The sequence below is a fragment of the Mustela erminea genome, chromosome 9, assembly GCF_009829155.1.
Source record: "Mustela erminea isolate mMusErm1 chromosome 9, mMusErm1.Pri, whole genome shotgun sequence".
NCBI classification, from domain to species: domain Eukaryota; kingdom Metazoa; phylum Chordata; class Mammalia; order Carnivora; family Mustelidae; genus Mustela; species Mustela erminea.
Genome location: NC_045622.1, coordinates 20,257,968 through 20,274,007, shown reverse-complemented (window position 1 = coordinate 20,274,007; position 16,040 = coordinate 20,257,968). Strand labels below are relative to the sequence as shown.

The 16,040-nt window shown below is 54.9% G+C and overlaps 1 protein-coding gene across 1 annotated transcript; it reads left to right on the top strand.

Annotated features, from left to right (window-relative positions):
* Positions 1–1,136: 1,136 nt before the first annotated feature.
* ROBO4 (roundabout guidance receptor 4) lies at positions 1,137–15,019 on the top strand. The gene is made up of 18 exons (XM_032357973.1): positions 1,137–1,310; positions 1,666–1,995; positions 2,211–2,368; positions 2,548–2,668; positions 2,924–3,051; positions 3,152–3,380; positions 3,640–3,752; positions 4,466–4,634; positions 4,798–4,980; positions 5,093–5,135; positions 7,595–7,731; positions 7,852–8,115; positions 11,489–11,596; positions 11,783–11,921; positions 12,057–12,302; positions 12,459–12,817; positions 14,024–14,230; positions 14,368–15,019. The coding sequence occupies exons 1-18, from the start codon at positions 1,241–1,243 to the stop codon at positions 14,376–14,378; spliced, it is 3,015 nt and encodes a 1,004-aa protein (XP_032213864.1). The 5' UTR covers positions 1,137–1,240; the 3' UTR covers positions 14,379–15,019.
* Positions 15,020–16,040: the final 1,021 nt, after the last annotated feature.

Genomic DNA, 16,040 nt, shown 5'->3' with positions numbered 1-16,040 from the left:
TGGCTACAGCTGGGGCTGGTGCTGAGGCCAGGCAGGGAAGGGAGAGGAAGGGAGGGAGTCAGCTGTGTTAGGGGCCCCACAGAGGAGCTGGCCAGAAACAATGGGGAACAAAGACTGGACACTCTTCCGCTGAGGCCCAGCGCCTGGCCTTGGCCTTCCGGGAACAGCTCCAGGAAATGGCTGAGATTCCAGATTTGGGAGGAAGAGACCTGTAAACAGTAGCTGGTCTCTGAGAGGGGAGAGCAGCGTCTCTCTAGGGGAGGGGGCAGGGAGGAGCGGCAGGGTGAGCACGGACATTGCAGGCTCAAAAGCTGCAAGGCTTGCTTCCAGGCTGCAGGGCTGGAAAGACCCTGAGAAAGATACCTGCCAAGGATGCTTGAATAGTTTCAGTGAGGGCATGTGCGTAAAAACAAATAAATAACAATATTGGCTAAGGCTTACCCGTCACTGAGAATGCATTCGGCGCTGTTCTAAGTGATTTCATGCAGGATCGCATCTCAGTCTTACTCCAACCCTCAAGGTGGAGACTTTCACTATTATTCCTACTATTACAAACCCTACCAGTTGCAAGGGTGAAGGAGCTGGCCCAAGGTCTCCCACAGCTTCTTTCCTTTGTCTCCCAGCCAAGTAGGTACACACTGTGAGCACCTCCCAACTTGTTCTGGAGCCCCTAAAGCCTTCCCATCTTCTGCCCTACCCACCCCCCTATCCTAGGGGTCGTGGACTGCACGACAATATGCTCCTGCCACCCTCCCCCTAGCTGCCTTGGTCCACTTTTTTCCTACCCTCAGCTTCTCACTGCGGTGCCCTGAGTCACCACTGCTGGGTCTCCATTCCACTGTGGCAAGGGAAGCGCTTGGAGCCAAGGGACTAGGATTGGTTGGCATCAAGGTTTAAATAGAGGCTGAAGGCTGTGCTCGGAATTATGTCAGTGTGAAGGTCACCTTTAGGAAATCAAAGACTCGACCCCAAGGTAAAGCTTAGGGCCAGAGCTGGAGTCAGGGTTATGGTTAGAGGGTCAAGGCCAGAGTTTCTCTCTGCTGGTCTCCTCCCCGTTCTCCAAGGCTCTGAGGGCCAGGCAGGAAGCATGAATTTCCTCAAAGCTGCTTCCCTCCTGGGGCAGAGTCTCGGTCACAAACAACCACCACCACCCCTCCCCGCCCCTCCTTCCCTCCGCTGTGAGCTCAGAGCAGCAGTACAAAGTGCTCGCTCCAACAAGGATAGGAGCCCGAGAGCAGCCATGGGCTCTGGAGGAGGAGGCCTCCCTGGGGCCCCGGGGCCCCTGCCTCTCCTGCTTCTGCTTGTCACGGGTGAGTGCGGTCCTCCCCTTTCCTAGACCCTGCTCCCCTGATCCAAGGCCTGGCCCCGGGGGAGAAGAGGCCCCCTTGCTCCTTTGTTTCCCTTTTGCAGTAGGGGGACCAGAGATGAGGACGATGATGGGATGGTGATAAGGATGGTGATGATGACGATGTATGTATGAGACAGAGACAAAAAGACAGACAGATGAAGAGCTCTGCCTGGACGCCCTGTGTGCTAGCTCTCTCCCCTCCCTGCTAGGTTGTTATCAGAAGTTATCTCAGACAAGAGAAGGCAGAAGAGATGTTCAGGGATCTGCGGGGTCCCGTTGGTAGTCAGAGTGGGGTCCACCCCCCCTTTCCCTTGCAGGAGGCATGGCCCAGGACTCCCCACCCCAGATCCTAGTCCACCCCCAGGACCAGTTGCTCCAGGGCGCAGGCCCCGCCAAAATGAGCTGCCGAGCCTCAGGCCAGCCGCCTCCCACCATCCGCTGGCTGCTGAATGGACAGCCCCTGAGCATGGCCTCTCCAGACGTCCACCACCTCCTGCCTGACGGAACGCTCCTGCTGCGGCGGCCCCTGGCCTCCGGACGTGCCCACGACGATCAGGCCCTATCCGCAGACCTGGGTGTCTACGCCTGCGAGGCCAGCAACCGGCTGGGCACAGTGGTCAGCAGAGGCGCTCGGCTGTCTGCGGCTAGTAAGGCCTGGGAGGGGGGGCCCAGGGCGGGGCACACCTGGGGCCCGAGGCCCGAGCTGAGGGTACCTGGGGGCTTGTCTGTGAGGGAAGGCCTGGGCTGGGGGCTGTGAAGAGTGAACACAGGGCAGTGAAAATGTGGGTAAAGCCGAATGGGGCGAGTGTCGTGGGAGGCACCGAGGCAGGGCCCCCCTGCCGACCCTCCATCATCCCTGCAGATCTTCGGGAGGATTTCCAGACCCAGCCTCAGGATACAGTGGCCACAGTGGGTGAGCCAATGGTTCTGGAGTGTGGGCCGCCCCGGGGCCTCCCAGAGCCCACAGTCTCCTGGTGGAAGGATGGCAAACCCCTGAACCTACAGCCAGGGCGGCACACGGTAAGTGTGGCCCCCTTCCCGTACTTTCTCCGGTCCTGAGCGGAATGGGGCACACCTGGAGGGAGTGACCTGCCCCTGCCCCCTGTGCCCTGCAGCATTTGAGGAGGGGCCTAAGCTGCCCTCCCCCATCAGAGCCCCTCCCCACATGGAAGACTCCACAAAGCACTTGGCCTTGACAGGTCTCCAGGGGCTCCCTGCAGTTGGCAAGAGCAGAGAAGAGCGACGCGGGGACCTATATGTGTGTGGCCACCAACAGTGTAGGACGGCGGGAGAGCCGGGCAGCCAGGGTATCTGTCCAGGGTAAGGCGAGGGTGGTCAGCTCAAGGTAGGGCCTTGTTTGGGCTAGGCTGAGGGTATGTGCAGATTAACCTGGGATGGGGATCAGAGTGATAGGGACCCCATCTAAAGGGAGGTTACCCATCCTAGAGGAGAAATAGGAGTGCTCTAGACTGGGAAACCTGGGAATTGTGGTTGTTCCACGTCTGGGGGATGTTTCACTCCTCAGTCTCATCACTCTGGCCTATAGGCCCCAGACCAGCCCTCTGCTCCCCACAGAGCCCCCAAAGTATAAGGAGCCTCTGGAGCTGCTGGCTGTGCACATTCAGCTGGAAAATGTGACTTTGCTGAACCCAGACCCGGCAAAGAGCACCAGGCCTGAGCCCGCAGTGTGGCTCAGCTGGAAGGTAAGGCCCAGGACCTAGGAGTGGGTGCCTGTCCAGAGCTCAAGGAAGAACTGGTCATAAACCCCCTTGACTCCCATCCTTCCTCTGGACTGTCTCCCAGGTAAGCGGCCCTGCCGCACCTGCTCAGTCCTACACAGCCCTGTTCAGGGTCCAGACGGCCCCAGGAGGCCCGGGAGCTCCATGGGCAGAGGCCCTGCTGGCCGGCTGGCAGAGTGCGGAGCTTGGAGGCCTCCTCTGGGGCCAAGACTACGAGTTCAAAGTGAGACCATCCTCCGGCCGGGCTCAAGGCCCTGAAAGCAACGTGCTGCTCCTGAGGCTGCCCGAGCAAGGTAAGAGACAGATGCCCGCAGGACTCAGCAGGATACTGGCTGGCCCCTTGCTGTCTGTGGGCCCCTGGACTGTCCCACTCTAGTCTGGGGGGATGGTGGGTCTTACTCCCCGACTCCCTTCTGCTGTGTGGCCAGCAAGCTGAGCTGCAGGAAGCTCTCATTCTTATCAGCGTGGTCTGTGACCGCATCCCTGTCCCAGCTCTACTTCCTGGAGTCCTCTCCTTCACCATCCCTTACAGCCTCTCTTCCCCCACTCCAGTGCCCAGTGCCCCTCCCCAGGAGGTGACCTTAAAACCTGGCAACAGCAGTGTCCTTGTGAGCTGGGTCCCACCACCTGCTGAAAACCACAATGGCATCATCCGGGGCTACCAGGTACATCCTTCTGGTCCTACCAGGACATCCCTCTTCTCTGGCACCCTTCACACCCTTGCTTGGGGCGCTGGGAATCGCCCTCCCCCCCCCTCCCCCCCGCCGCAGAGAAGCAAGGGACACTCACTGCTACTGAGCCAGGGTTTGCCGGACCCTGCCAAGCCCTTTCCTACCTGATCTCATTTTTGGCTCACAGTCCGTCCCAGGTTATTAGCCCCACGTTCCAGACACAGAAAGTGAGGCCAAGGTCACGGGTGTGGGAAACAGAGCAGGAATCAAACCAGGCCATGTCTGACTCCCACCTTCTAAGCCAGTAGCCTCAGAATGTGGTTTTGGGACCAGAAGCAGCAGCGCCTGACGTGTTAGAAACGCACATCCTTGAGTCCTTCCCTGGCAGGCTCCGTGAATCAGAAACTCGGGGATCCAGAAACCTGGATTTTTAGCAAACCCTCCCAGGGGTTTGCTAAAACATAGTGAAGGTTGGGAACCACGGCAGGGTGTCTATTTTAGCGGATTGCCTTGGTCCTGTTTCTGTCAGGCTAGAGAGAAGTCTCTCTCACTCTGCACAGAGAGAGGAATAGGAAGTACCGCCGCACGGGGCACACGGAAGGTCCCCAGGCAAGCAGCAGGGCAAGGTGCTCACATGCCCAGAGATGAAGGTTTCAGCTCCTAAGATGGAGCAGGGGGATAAGAGCTAACCTCTGCTTGTGCCTCAGGTCTGGAGCCTAGGCAACACTTCACTGCCCCTAGCCAATTGGACAGTGGCGGGCGAGCAGACCCAGCTGGAGATTGCCACCCGAAAGCCAGGTTCCTACTGCATGCAAGTGGCTGCTGTCACCGGCGCCGGGACTGGGCCCCCCAGTAGCCCTGTCTGCCTCCTTTTAGGTGAGGCCAGTGCCCACAAGCCCACCCCTCCCCTGTGAGCCCCCCTTCCCACCTTCCTCTCCCCTTACTCTCATCTCGCCCCTGCCCCACCCTTGTCACCCCACCCCTGCCCCACTCTCATCACCCAACCCGCCCTGCCCACTGAGCTCACATCCCTGAACAGAGCGGACCATGGAGCGAGCCACCCAAGAACGCAGGGATGGTCCCTGGACCCTGGAGCAGCTGCGGGCCACCTTGAAGCGGCCAGAAGTGATTGCTGGTGGGGGTGTTTTGCTCTGGCTGCTGCTGCTGGGCACCGCCGTGTGTGTCCACCGCCGGCGCCGAGCTGGGGTGCACCTGGGCCCAGGTGAGAGGAGGCGATGGACGCCCAAGAGGTCGAGGCCGAACAATACAGGGGTTTAGAGCTCAGGCCTGGTGCTGGACACTCTGGATCTAGCCTTCCTTTCACCCTCTCTCAGGTCTGTACAGATACACCAGTGAGGACGCCATCCTAAAGCACAGGTGAGAGATGGGGGAGGGGCTGGAGGGGTGGCAAGGGCAAGGGCCAAGGGACAGTGGAGCAGGGATGGAGAACCGGATAGAATATTATCTCTCCTACTGCCACCACTGCACTTTGGGACCCTACTACGCAAATCTCTCCCGAACTCCAAGGGAGAATTAATTTCTCTTTCATTTATGTTCCTATCACCCCACTTGATGGTTGAGTAAACCGAGACTCCTGACTTGAGTGACTTTGCTCGAGGTCACTCAGCTAGTAACACCCCAAGCTTAATCGGTGCGCTTGTCCCCACCTCTCACTAATACTTGCTAGACTCTCCTGCTGACTCGTTCTGCTATGTGGGGAATACCTAGCATGGGAAGACCAGTCAAATTTCTCATTTTCTCTGTATACCTGGTGTCTACCTCACAGTGCCTTTGCATTCAGATCATCTACCTATTGAGGGATCTCTCGGTCACAGTAATCACCCACAGTTCCAGCAGAGGGCGCTCTGCCCCTACGGTCTTGCTTCTCCCTCCTCACTCGATTCTCAGTATCAGGGTCCGCAGGCCGGTACACCTGCTCCAAGAGTCTTTGGCTGCTAAAGCAAGTCTGCAGCTGTAAGACATGATGCTAAGAAAGAAAACATCCTTTTTTGTCTTATTGGCTGAGTTCTACACTAAATAACCACTTCAACTCTCTGCCCACCTGCTCCTGCTCTTTATCTCAATGGATTTCCTCTGAAGGGCTTTACATTCCAACTCTGCATCTTTCAACAGAAATTTATCAAACACCTGCTCTGGGCTGGGCACGTCCAGCCCTCGGGCTACCGTTTTGCGGTCAGTATCTCAGCCTAGAGCAAGGTTTCAAGCTAACTGGGCCCTATTCCTGCCTTATTCGTTATTCTGTGCTCGCTGGCCTTTGTTTTCCAGCTACTTCCTGGGCTTTGTCTGCTCTACCCTGGAGCCCTTGGATGCCCTGGAGCCCTTGGATACCCTGGGACATTATCCCTTGTGTTTGAGGGGGATTCCATTCTTTTTTTTTTTTTTTTTAAAGACTTACTTGAGAGATAAGATGAGATGGGGGAGGGGCAGAGGGAGAGAGGGTCTTAAGCAGGCTCTACGCTAAGTGCAGAGCCTCACATGGGGCTTGAGCTCAGAACCCTGAGCTCAGGTCACCTGAGCAGAAACCCAGAGTCAGACGCTTAACTGCCTGGGCCACCCAGGCGCCCCAGAGGGATTCCGTTTTGATTGTTCTGTCTCTTCATTTCTTTAGCACAGGCTCTACCCACCAGGAACTCTCCCTCTAAGCAGAGAGACAGCCGTGCACCTATAGGAAGGCAATCTGGTGTTAGAAACGCAGAAACACATGGGGATGACCGGGTGGTTCAGTTGGTTAAGCAGCCAGTTCTTAATTAAAGCTCAAGTCATGGTCTCTGGGGTTAGGGGATCTAGCTCTGCACTCAGCAGGGAATCTGCTTGAAGTTTCTTTCTCCCTCTCCCTCTGCCCCAACCCCTGCTCTTGCTCTCACTCTCTCTCAAATAAATAAATCTTTAAAAAAGAGAAGAAAGAAAAGAAAAGAAAGGAAAAGAAAAGAAATGCAGGAACATGTACAAGATACGTGGAGGCAGGGTAGGGTGGGGGAACATGGGAGGAAGGTTCTATGTTTACCCTAACGGTAAGAAGGGGAAGGGAAAAGGGGCAGCAAGGACTAGCGGGCTATGGTCATAGTTCCCCTGTGATAAGCCATTTGCTCTGGCTGGGACATAGGGTGCATGAGGGGTCAAAGTAAAGGATAAGGTTAGGGAGCTGGAGGCCCCACCAAGGGGTCTGTTAGCCCTGTTAGCCGTGCTAGGCAGCTGGGCTCTATCCTGGTAAATCAGGAGCCACTGAAGAACAGAGAATTGCTCTGTTCTGATCCCTATTCTTGAAAGATTACTTGGGCAACCAGCAGGGCATCCAGTTCAAAAGGAAACCAACTAGACAGAGAAAGGCAACAATCCATATAGCAAACTCCTGCTCCTAGCTGAGTGATCTCACATTTCCTCATTTCAACTCACAATATCAGCCTTATATGGAAAGCTTTATTTCGTGGCCTTTTACAGATAAGGAACCAGGGCTTCGAGAGGCTAGTAGACCTCGCTGCCCAGGGCTACACAGCTAGGCTGAGGCAGACGGGGATTTTTTACAGCGGGTTTGTCTGCCCCCACATCTGTGTCCTCTTTGTCTGGGTACATAGCTGTCCCTCTTCATTGCCTCCTGGTTCTGGGCCACCTGGACTCCCCCTGATCCCAGGATAAGAAGAGACCACTAAGTTCGGGCCACCAGGTCAGAGATCTTCAGAAGTTTGTGAAGGGCTAGCGAGCAGGGAGAATAAAGCTCTACTGACCCCTCGGCTCCCCTCTGAGCTGGAGGTCTTGGCCAATTATGTTCTCGATTCCCCCCTTTTCTCCTGCCCCACCCCCATCCTCCATTGCCCCAGGATGGATCACAGCGACTCCCCTTGGCTGGCAGACACTTGGCGTTCCACCTCGGGCTCTCGGGACCTGAGCAGCAGCAGCAGCCTCAGCAGCAGGCTGGGAGTGGACCGCCGGGATCCACTAGACTGTCGTGGCTCCTGTGAGCATGCCCAGTGGGGGGCCAGGGCCCAGCTGGGGAGCAGGGGGACCCCAGGGCCAGGTGTGGGGGTCGCAGGGTGGGATGCACTCACCATAATTCTTCCTGTCGTTGCTACCACAGTGATCTCCTGGGATCCCCGCAGCCCTGGCGTGCCCCTGCTTCCCGACACCAGTACTTTCTATGGTTCCCTCATCGCTGAGCTGCCTCCCGGCCCCCCAGCTCGGCCAAGCCCCAAGACCCCAGCTGTCAGGCGTCTCCCACCCCAGCTGGCCCGACTCTCCAGCCCCTGGCCCAGTCCAGACAGCCTGTGCAGCCGCAGGGGCCTCGCTTCCCCCCGCTTGCCTCTGGCCCCTGCAGAGGCTTGGAAGGCCAAAAAGAAGCAGGGTAAGGATGGGGAGGCGAGACACAGCCTGGAGCAGGTGGCAGGAGGGAATAGGAGTGGGAATGTGGTGGGACGTGGCCTGGGGGCCTCGCAGCTGGATGTGGGCTGTATCCCACGGGTGGCTTCCAGTCCTGTCCTGGTGGACACAGGGTCTCCCCACTATCACCAGAGCACTGAGGGAGGGCTGTGCCAGCCTCTGCTTTTCTTTAGGCTGGGCTCTGTTTCCGCTTGGCCACAGCAGTCGTGGGCCCGACTTCGGTATTTGTTTGAAGTTGGCCAACATTTCATAAGCACCACTGTAAGCCAGCCGTGGGGACACGAGAGATGGCTATTGCCATCTAAGGTCTCAGAGTCTAAGGAGAGCGGCTGACCAGCATATAAGCAACATTAGAACCTGAAAGCATGTGACCAGTGCTAGAGTGACCTCATCTCCTTGTGCACTATGCCTGGGGCTTCCCCAGACACTGACTCCCAACTCACTTTCCAGAAAAGAGTGAGTAATTCCTTTCTGCCTGGATATCTCTCCTGACTTCTGCCTACCAGCTTTGCCTTCCCAAAGACAGAAAAAATCAGGGTCTCTTTCTTCAGCAACTACTATATGTTAGGTGACTTATACGTGTTTGTTATTTCCTTTAAAAACAGCCTCCAACCTTTTGGCTAGGTAATATTTCTCTAATTTTGCTGATGGGGAAAGAGGATCAGAAATGAGTGTCTTGTTCAAAATCCCACAAGCTGTAAGCTGCTGAACTCCGATTTGAAGCCAAAGTAGCCCGCTTCTCAAGGCCACCCTCTGGGAGCACCCCTGAGGGATTCTATTCTAACACTGACTACTTTCTCTCCTTGCTGAACACTGGTCTGCACTCCACCTGCTGTCTTCGTGCGCCTTCTGTGCTGATTAGTAAGCCTTACAAATGTCCTACAGCCAATTCTTTTTTTTTTAAGTGGATATAATCCAACTTTCATGAAGACAAAGATGGATTCAGAGTAATTAAGACCTTGTCCAGTGTCCAGAATTTTATGACTCTAAATATTAACAAAGTTGGCATTCTTTCCAGCACTGCCTCAGAACTATAGTATTAGAAATTCTAGGTAGTAATGAAATAGCCGCTAAAAAGGGGTTGAAAAAGTCCCATTTAAAAACCCGCCTTCCCATGGAGAACTATACTGACTTGGATATGACGTATAGCACATTCTAGAACATTAATACTACTGGGGTGGGGGTGGGGGGAAGTGAGTAGTTTTCTATAGCCAATTCTTAAGACAGGTTCCAATTCTGGGATGAGGCTTTGGTCCCCATTCCAGCCTATGTCTCCTGACCCCAGCCCCACTGGTCAACCACAGCAGCTCTCCTGCACCGGGGACACTCAGTGGCCCACCTCCAGTTCCCGGGACCCCAGCAGCAGCAAGACCATGCCATGGTCTTGTCCAGAGCCATGAAATTGGCTCTATTGCTGTCCCTGAGTCCAAAAGACTGAGGATTCTTTGTCTTCTGACACTGGCAAGCTTTCTCAGTGCCCCGCTATTCCCCTTGACATCATTATTCCTTTTTTCTTATTATTTGACCTTAGTTGGGTTTTTTTTCTCCACCACAACTGCACTCTCTCATGTTTCGTCCATTATATTTCGTCCTAAACACTGAAAGAATTCAAACAAATATTTATTGCCATTCAGGTATGCCCAATGAGATCTGACCTCATCTTGATAACATTTTTATCGCACACTTGGCTCCAATAACACTGAAAACTAAAATCTAAGTGATTGCAAGTATGGTGGAAGGCTTTTGTGATGGGAATCCTTTAGAGGAAATAGAACAGGCTGGGACAAAAGTGGCCTTTTCTAGGACTGGCCTTTCCTCTTCCTTGTCCACACCAACCAACCAACACGTGTCCCCTTTTCTGAGCTTATTCAGGAAGCCAGAACTAGACGAGACAAAGCTGTTGAGAGCAGAGTTAGAGCACCTGAAGTTGGCCTCCAGGACTCCCTAGGTCACACAACAAATAAAGGAAATAAATTTAAAAAACAAAGCAGCCTAGGAACAAAAGGAAATTTTGATGGAGGAAGTCTAGCCATTGTGTGGGTTTTCATCCCAGTGGCTCAGAAGGTCTGGCCACTGTACATGGATTCCCAGGGTCCAGATAGTCTTGGTGAATACCATAGCCTTGATCTCGTCCTGCTCTGAAGCTGCCCATGGTGACCTCCAAATCTTTGAGATCGGACTGACTAGACAACTCTGCCTCAAGGGTCCTGCCTGGTCTCTGGTTTTGCCAAGGAAGGAACCCCTTTCCTAACTGAGTTTCTGATTATGACACTAATCTGAAGGCTGCTTCTTTTTCCCTTCCCTTGCTATTTTCCTGGTTTCTGGTCTTGGGGAACTCTCTTCCCTCGATTACCCTTTTGGTTCACTTCTGGTTTGGCCTGACCAAGAAGCATGCTCTTCGGTCACTGCACACAGCTGGGTCTGTTTCTTCAGTTACCTCAGCTTCTCCACTGTCACGGTTCACTCAGAGCCCTATCTCTTAAGCGGCCAAGTGAGCCAGATGGTAGCCGCCATCTTGTGATTCTTCTCACCTTGTGCTGACATCTTCATCTCTGATATTATCCATCCATTTGCTCTTTCTTTCAACAAATATTACCAAATATCTATGGGCAGGGCTTTGCCTCCCCCAGTGAGACCAACACTTCTTCCTATTCTAGAGGTCCTCTTCTTCTCTGCTGACTCTTTCCTGTTACACCCAGCAGGTTTGTCTCATCCACTTGGCTCAACTTGACAATCCAACACTTCTTCCCAAGTGAGATCTACTCGGGTTTCTCAGGGCAGGGTCCAGAACCATGCAAGATATTTGTATTGTGAGAGATGGAAATTAACAGATTCTCTCCAAGAAAAGAAGGGATATTTGTCTTCACAGGGCCAAAATTCCTGAGCAATGTGAAGTAGCAATGTGAGGGTATAGAGATCAGGAAGATTGGAATGTATACTATAAGGAAAATACAATGGTCGAAGTCTCTTTTAGGCACCAGAAATTCCCAATCTGTTTTTATAAATAAATTAAAATTGGCAAAATTATCATTTGACCGAGTGTTCCCAAATGAAACCAAAGCTCACAGAAGTTAATGGATATCCCTGAGGTCACACAGCAGCTATGGAACTGAGCTGGGCTCTGAGTACAGGTCTTCTGACTCCAAGCCTAGTACTACCTTCCTCCCTTATCATAGCTGCCTGGATGAGGGTGGAGAGGGTGGAAGGAGGTTCTTCCCTCTTTTCTCTGGGTTCAGGGACTCTAAAGCTTAGCTGAATGTTGGGCTGAAGATAGAGCCTGTGGTTGGAGTCTGAAAGGCCCACCCTGGCTTGCCCCCCCCCCCCACTGTCTCTTGCAGAGCTGCAGCAAGCCAACAGCTCCCCGCCCCTCCGGGCCGGCCGCCCTCTGGAGCTCTGGGCCTGGGAGCTGGGGAATAGAGGCTCCAAGAACCTTTCCCAAAGCCCGGGTGAGAAGAGGCCCGAAAAGGGAAATGAGAGGGTGAGGCAGGGTGTAGGGGCCTGCAGCCCTGGCAGGTGGCTGTTCTGGCCTCTGAGGAGCCTGGAGAGGTGGGGTGTGGGGACAGGAAGCTGGGGGTGGGGTCTGGGGCTGATGGGGGTTCTTCCAGACTCACCCCCAGGCTATTGTTTCCCAGGAGCTGTGCCCCAGGCTCTGGTGGCCTGGAGGGCCCTAGGACCGCAGCTCCTCAGCTCCTCCAAAGAGCTGGCTTCACGGCCTCTCCCCCCAGCACCCCTCACTTCTCATGGAACCCCTGCTCAGAGTCAGCAGACGCAGTAAGAGGGCATGGGGTCAGGAAGCAGGGCTGGGGGACTGGGCGTGTGAGGGGGCGTTTGCTGATCTCCGATGGGGGATTGGGGGAGGATGGACTGGGCTGCACTAACCACCCATCATTCTCTTACCCTGATCAGGCACTCTGCAGAGCCCCAAGTGCCTTCCTCCCTCCCACCGCCAGCAGCCCCCCTCCCAGTCCTGATCCCTTCCAGTCCCCCCAGCCCCTCCAGCCCCCAGGCCTCTTCCCTGTCTGGTCCCAGCCCAGAGTCCAGTCGTCTGTCCAGCTCTTCACTGTCGTCCCTGGGGGAGGATCAGGACAGTGTGCTGACTCCTGAGGAGGTGGCCCTGTGCCTGGAGCTCAGTGAGGGCGAGGAGACCCCCAGGTGAGTTCCCTGAGGGAGACCAAAGGACTAGGGGATAAGCTGGGGCAGGAGTATGGTTCTCTCTCCCCGGCCCTGCCCTCTCTCACCGGGAATGCTTCCCTGATGCCAGCTGCCCACCCCAACCTTGGTCCTGTCTCCGTTTTGTGTCTTTTCCAGGAATAGTGTCTCTCCTGTGCCCAGGGCTCCTTCCCCCCCTGTCACCTATGGCTACATCAGCATCCCGACGGCCTCAGAGCTAGCAGATGTGGGCAGGGCTGGAGGAGGCGTGGGGTCCGAAGTGAGGGGCTTGCTGTGCCCGCCCCGGCCCTGCTCCACCCCCACCCCCAGTGAGGGCTCCTTGGCCAACGGCTGGGGCTCTGCCTCCGAGGACAACGCCCCCAGCGCCAGAGCCAGCCTGGTCAGCTCCTCGGATGGCTCCTTCCTCGCTGATGCCCACTTCGCCCGGGCCCTGGCAATGGCCGTGGACAGCTTTGGCTTTGGTCTGGAGCCCAGGGAGGTGGACTGCGTCTTCACGGGTATGTGAGATCACCCTGCCTCACTTCTCACCTCCACCCTTGGAACAGACACAGCTCCTGGAAGAATCCAGCCTTTTCCCCAAGAGGCAAGGCTTCCTAACATTGCCTTTGTGGTTATCCTTAAAACAGCGAGCTTTTATTGAATGATTACTATGTCCCTGGCCCCAGGATAAGTGCTTTATATACATTCATTATTAACAACTCTATGAAGAATAAGGAATATTCTTTATCTTTCTTTTCCAAATGAGGGAACTATAAATCAAACAGGCTTTTTAACTTGCCCAAGGTCACCCATAGAACAAGGACAAAATGATCAAGGCTAAAGCCCAGAAGCAGCCAATTGCATGGCCCCTTGCCCTCCCTCCAGATTCCTCCTCCTAACCCAGATGTTGGTCTCTGGGAAAGATTGCTCCCACCTCTTCTGTTCACTCAAACCCACCATTCTAGATCCTCCTCACTATAGGAAGTTCTTTTCTTTTCTCTCTTACCCCCTCCTATGCTTACAAACCCTTCCTCTTGCCCTGTGATCGGGGTGAGGAGAACCTCACCTGTCGAGCAGAGTGGGACCATTATCTCCATGTCAACAGACAGTAGTTCAGCGCTCCCTGTGCCCCTCCCTTTTTTTTTTTTTTTTAAGATTTTATTTATTCATCAGAGAGAGAGAGAACACAAGCAGGGGGAGTGGCAGGCAGAGGGAGAAGCAGGATCCTCTCTGAGCAGAGAGCCCGATGCAGGGTCCAATCCCAGGACCTTGGGATCATGACCTGAGCTGAAGGCAGACTCTTAATGGATTGAGCCACCCAGGCGTCCCCTCTTCCTCATATACTCTGTCAGACCCCCTATCCCCACCTTATGAACCTTAACTCTACCCTTTGCCTCCAGGAAAAACAACCAGGCTTGTGGTAAATGGGAAAGCAAGGATTATCCAGGACAGAAAGAAAAGAGAGATGCCTGGGGTGGGGGCCGAGGGATGGAGGGTGACAGTACGGATAGAAGGCCGGAGCTGGGCTAGGAGGAAACAGCTCGAACTATTCTCTCTAAAGAAACCATCGGACCCAATGGCTCCCAGAAATAATGGGCCGAGTTGGGGCTAAATTATCTTTTGGGTTGAGAGTATGCCTTAAGCAGGCCCTAAGCCTTCTGCCCTAACCTGGTCCCTCAGAGTGAAGGTTAGCCATCTCCAAATAAATCTACCCTCCCTGACAGACGCCTCCTCACCTCCCTCCCCCCGGGATGACCTCTACCTGACCTCCACCCTCTCCCTGCCGCTGTGGGAGTGGAGGTCAGACTGGCTAGAGGACATGGAGAACCACCGCAGCCAGCAGCTGGGAAGAGGGCTGCCTCCTTGGCCCCCCGACTCTCGGATCTCTTCCCGAAGAAGTCAGCTTGGCTGTCCTGAGCCCAAGGCTGCCAGTAAGTGTCTGTCTCCTGAGCTGGTGGGGTGACCTTGACCTAGGGATTCTAGGGAGGGGCCAGGAGGGAGTCCAGGCTATTGGGCAGGAGAGAGGGAGCAGCCAGGTAACTCCACTCCCCTTGGACTTCCCCCACAGACTCCTCATGAAGTGTGCCCAAGACCACCAAGAAGAAAATCAAACCACCCCCCGCCGTGGAGTGTCAGTCTTGGCCTGTGCGTCTCTGCAGCTGGGGGACCAGCTTGCCCGGCCTCCTGGAGAGTTCTCCTCCTTTGGGGATTGTGAAAACAGATGAAAGCAAAACAAAATAAGCACAAAGTAGACCCAGAGTCCTTAAGGAGCCAAAGGTCATCGAGGCCTGACTCCTCGCCCTTGCTTTCTCCTCCTTCCGTCCATCCCACAACCAGGTCTTCTGGCCTGAGCAGCGGCCTTATCCCCAAAGCTCCCCACCCACTTGAACCACGGGAGATAGGGGAGCCAGAGGTCTTCCCAGAGGACAGCAGCAGCTTGTGGGACAGGCAGGAGGGAAAGGAGCTGTACAGAGCCACCCCTCTCAGGAGGGGTCCATTCATTCCCCCAGGCTCACCTCTCCCCCAGCCACACCTGGTAGAAGAAGGAAGGAGGACATACGGACCAGCACTGGAGGGGTGAGGCCCTTCCTAGCTACCCAGGCAGAGGCGCCAGCATGGATCCAGGGAGGGAGCTGAAAGAAGGGAGGTGGGAAAATGGGGGACAAACCCCTTCCTTGCACTGTGGACTCTATGACCACCATAAAACTGTCATGACTTGAGTGAGGTGAGCTCATTCCCCAGAGCGTCATTTGGGGGAGGGTACCGGGAGATATGGGAAGAATTCTGAGTTTGAACGGGATCAGGGGTTCACTGGCACTCAGGGAGAGACATTTAGCTCTGTTCTGTGATTGAGGGAAGAATTACACGCATCCTTTGGATTCCCCTGGTCTGCTGGTCTTTGCAACTTGTCCTGGGAAAACAACTCCTTCTTTCAGTGGTCCCAGCCCCCCTCCCCAGAGACCAGTCCCAGATGGTTAAGACCAGAGGGTTTCTTAAAATAGACGAAGTAGGTAGAACCACCTGTAATGGCTATCTAGTGAACAACCTTCAGACGAAACAATAGAACAGAGCAATGGAGCCAGACTGCCAGGGCCAGAGCCACAGAAGGTTCTGGAAGGGCAGATGGGGGCCTGTCTTTCTAATGGGGTGGGAAAGGCAGGGGCAGAACACACAAGTTTTGGGGGGACAGTGCTCCTGAGCAAGACCAGGGGCCACAGGAGGATGCCCTTAAGGAGGGTCAATCAGGAAGCAGGCCCTGAAAGGGGTGCTAGCCCCCAGACCTAAGCTGCTCTAACTGAAGACCACTCTGAACTCACAGGCCAAGTGAGGAAGGGCCTGGGGGACACAGAGCTGCCGGAACTACTTCCCCAGGCCAGCCTGGGCTGGGGTGTCTCAGTCTCAGGATGACAAATCCGTGCTCTGGATACATATCCGTTCCTCTCGATTTGCTTTTCCTTTTTTGGATTTTGTTTTTCTTTCAGCTTCCTGGTAAAATTCCTTTTGAAAACATTCCAACCCTGTTTGCCAGACCAATGGAGAAAAAGGGATTTGTGCACGCTTAGGTCACAGTGGCAGGAGAGGTCAGAGCCTGGGCTTGGGGTAGGGGCCGGGGCAAGTGGCCATCCCATGAGAGGCCAGGGCAGTTCCTGAGCCTGGGGGTGAAGATGTCAGAAGGAAACAAAAGCTCAGTAAACCATTCGGGGGCATGGGCTGCGGGGGAGGGAGCCATGTGCACTGTAG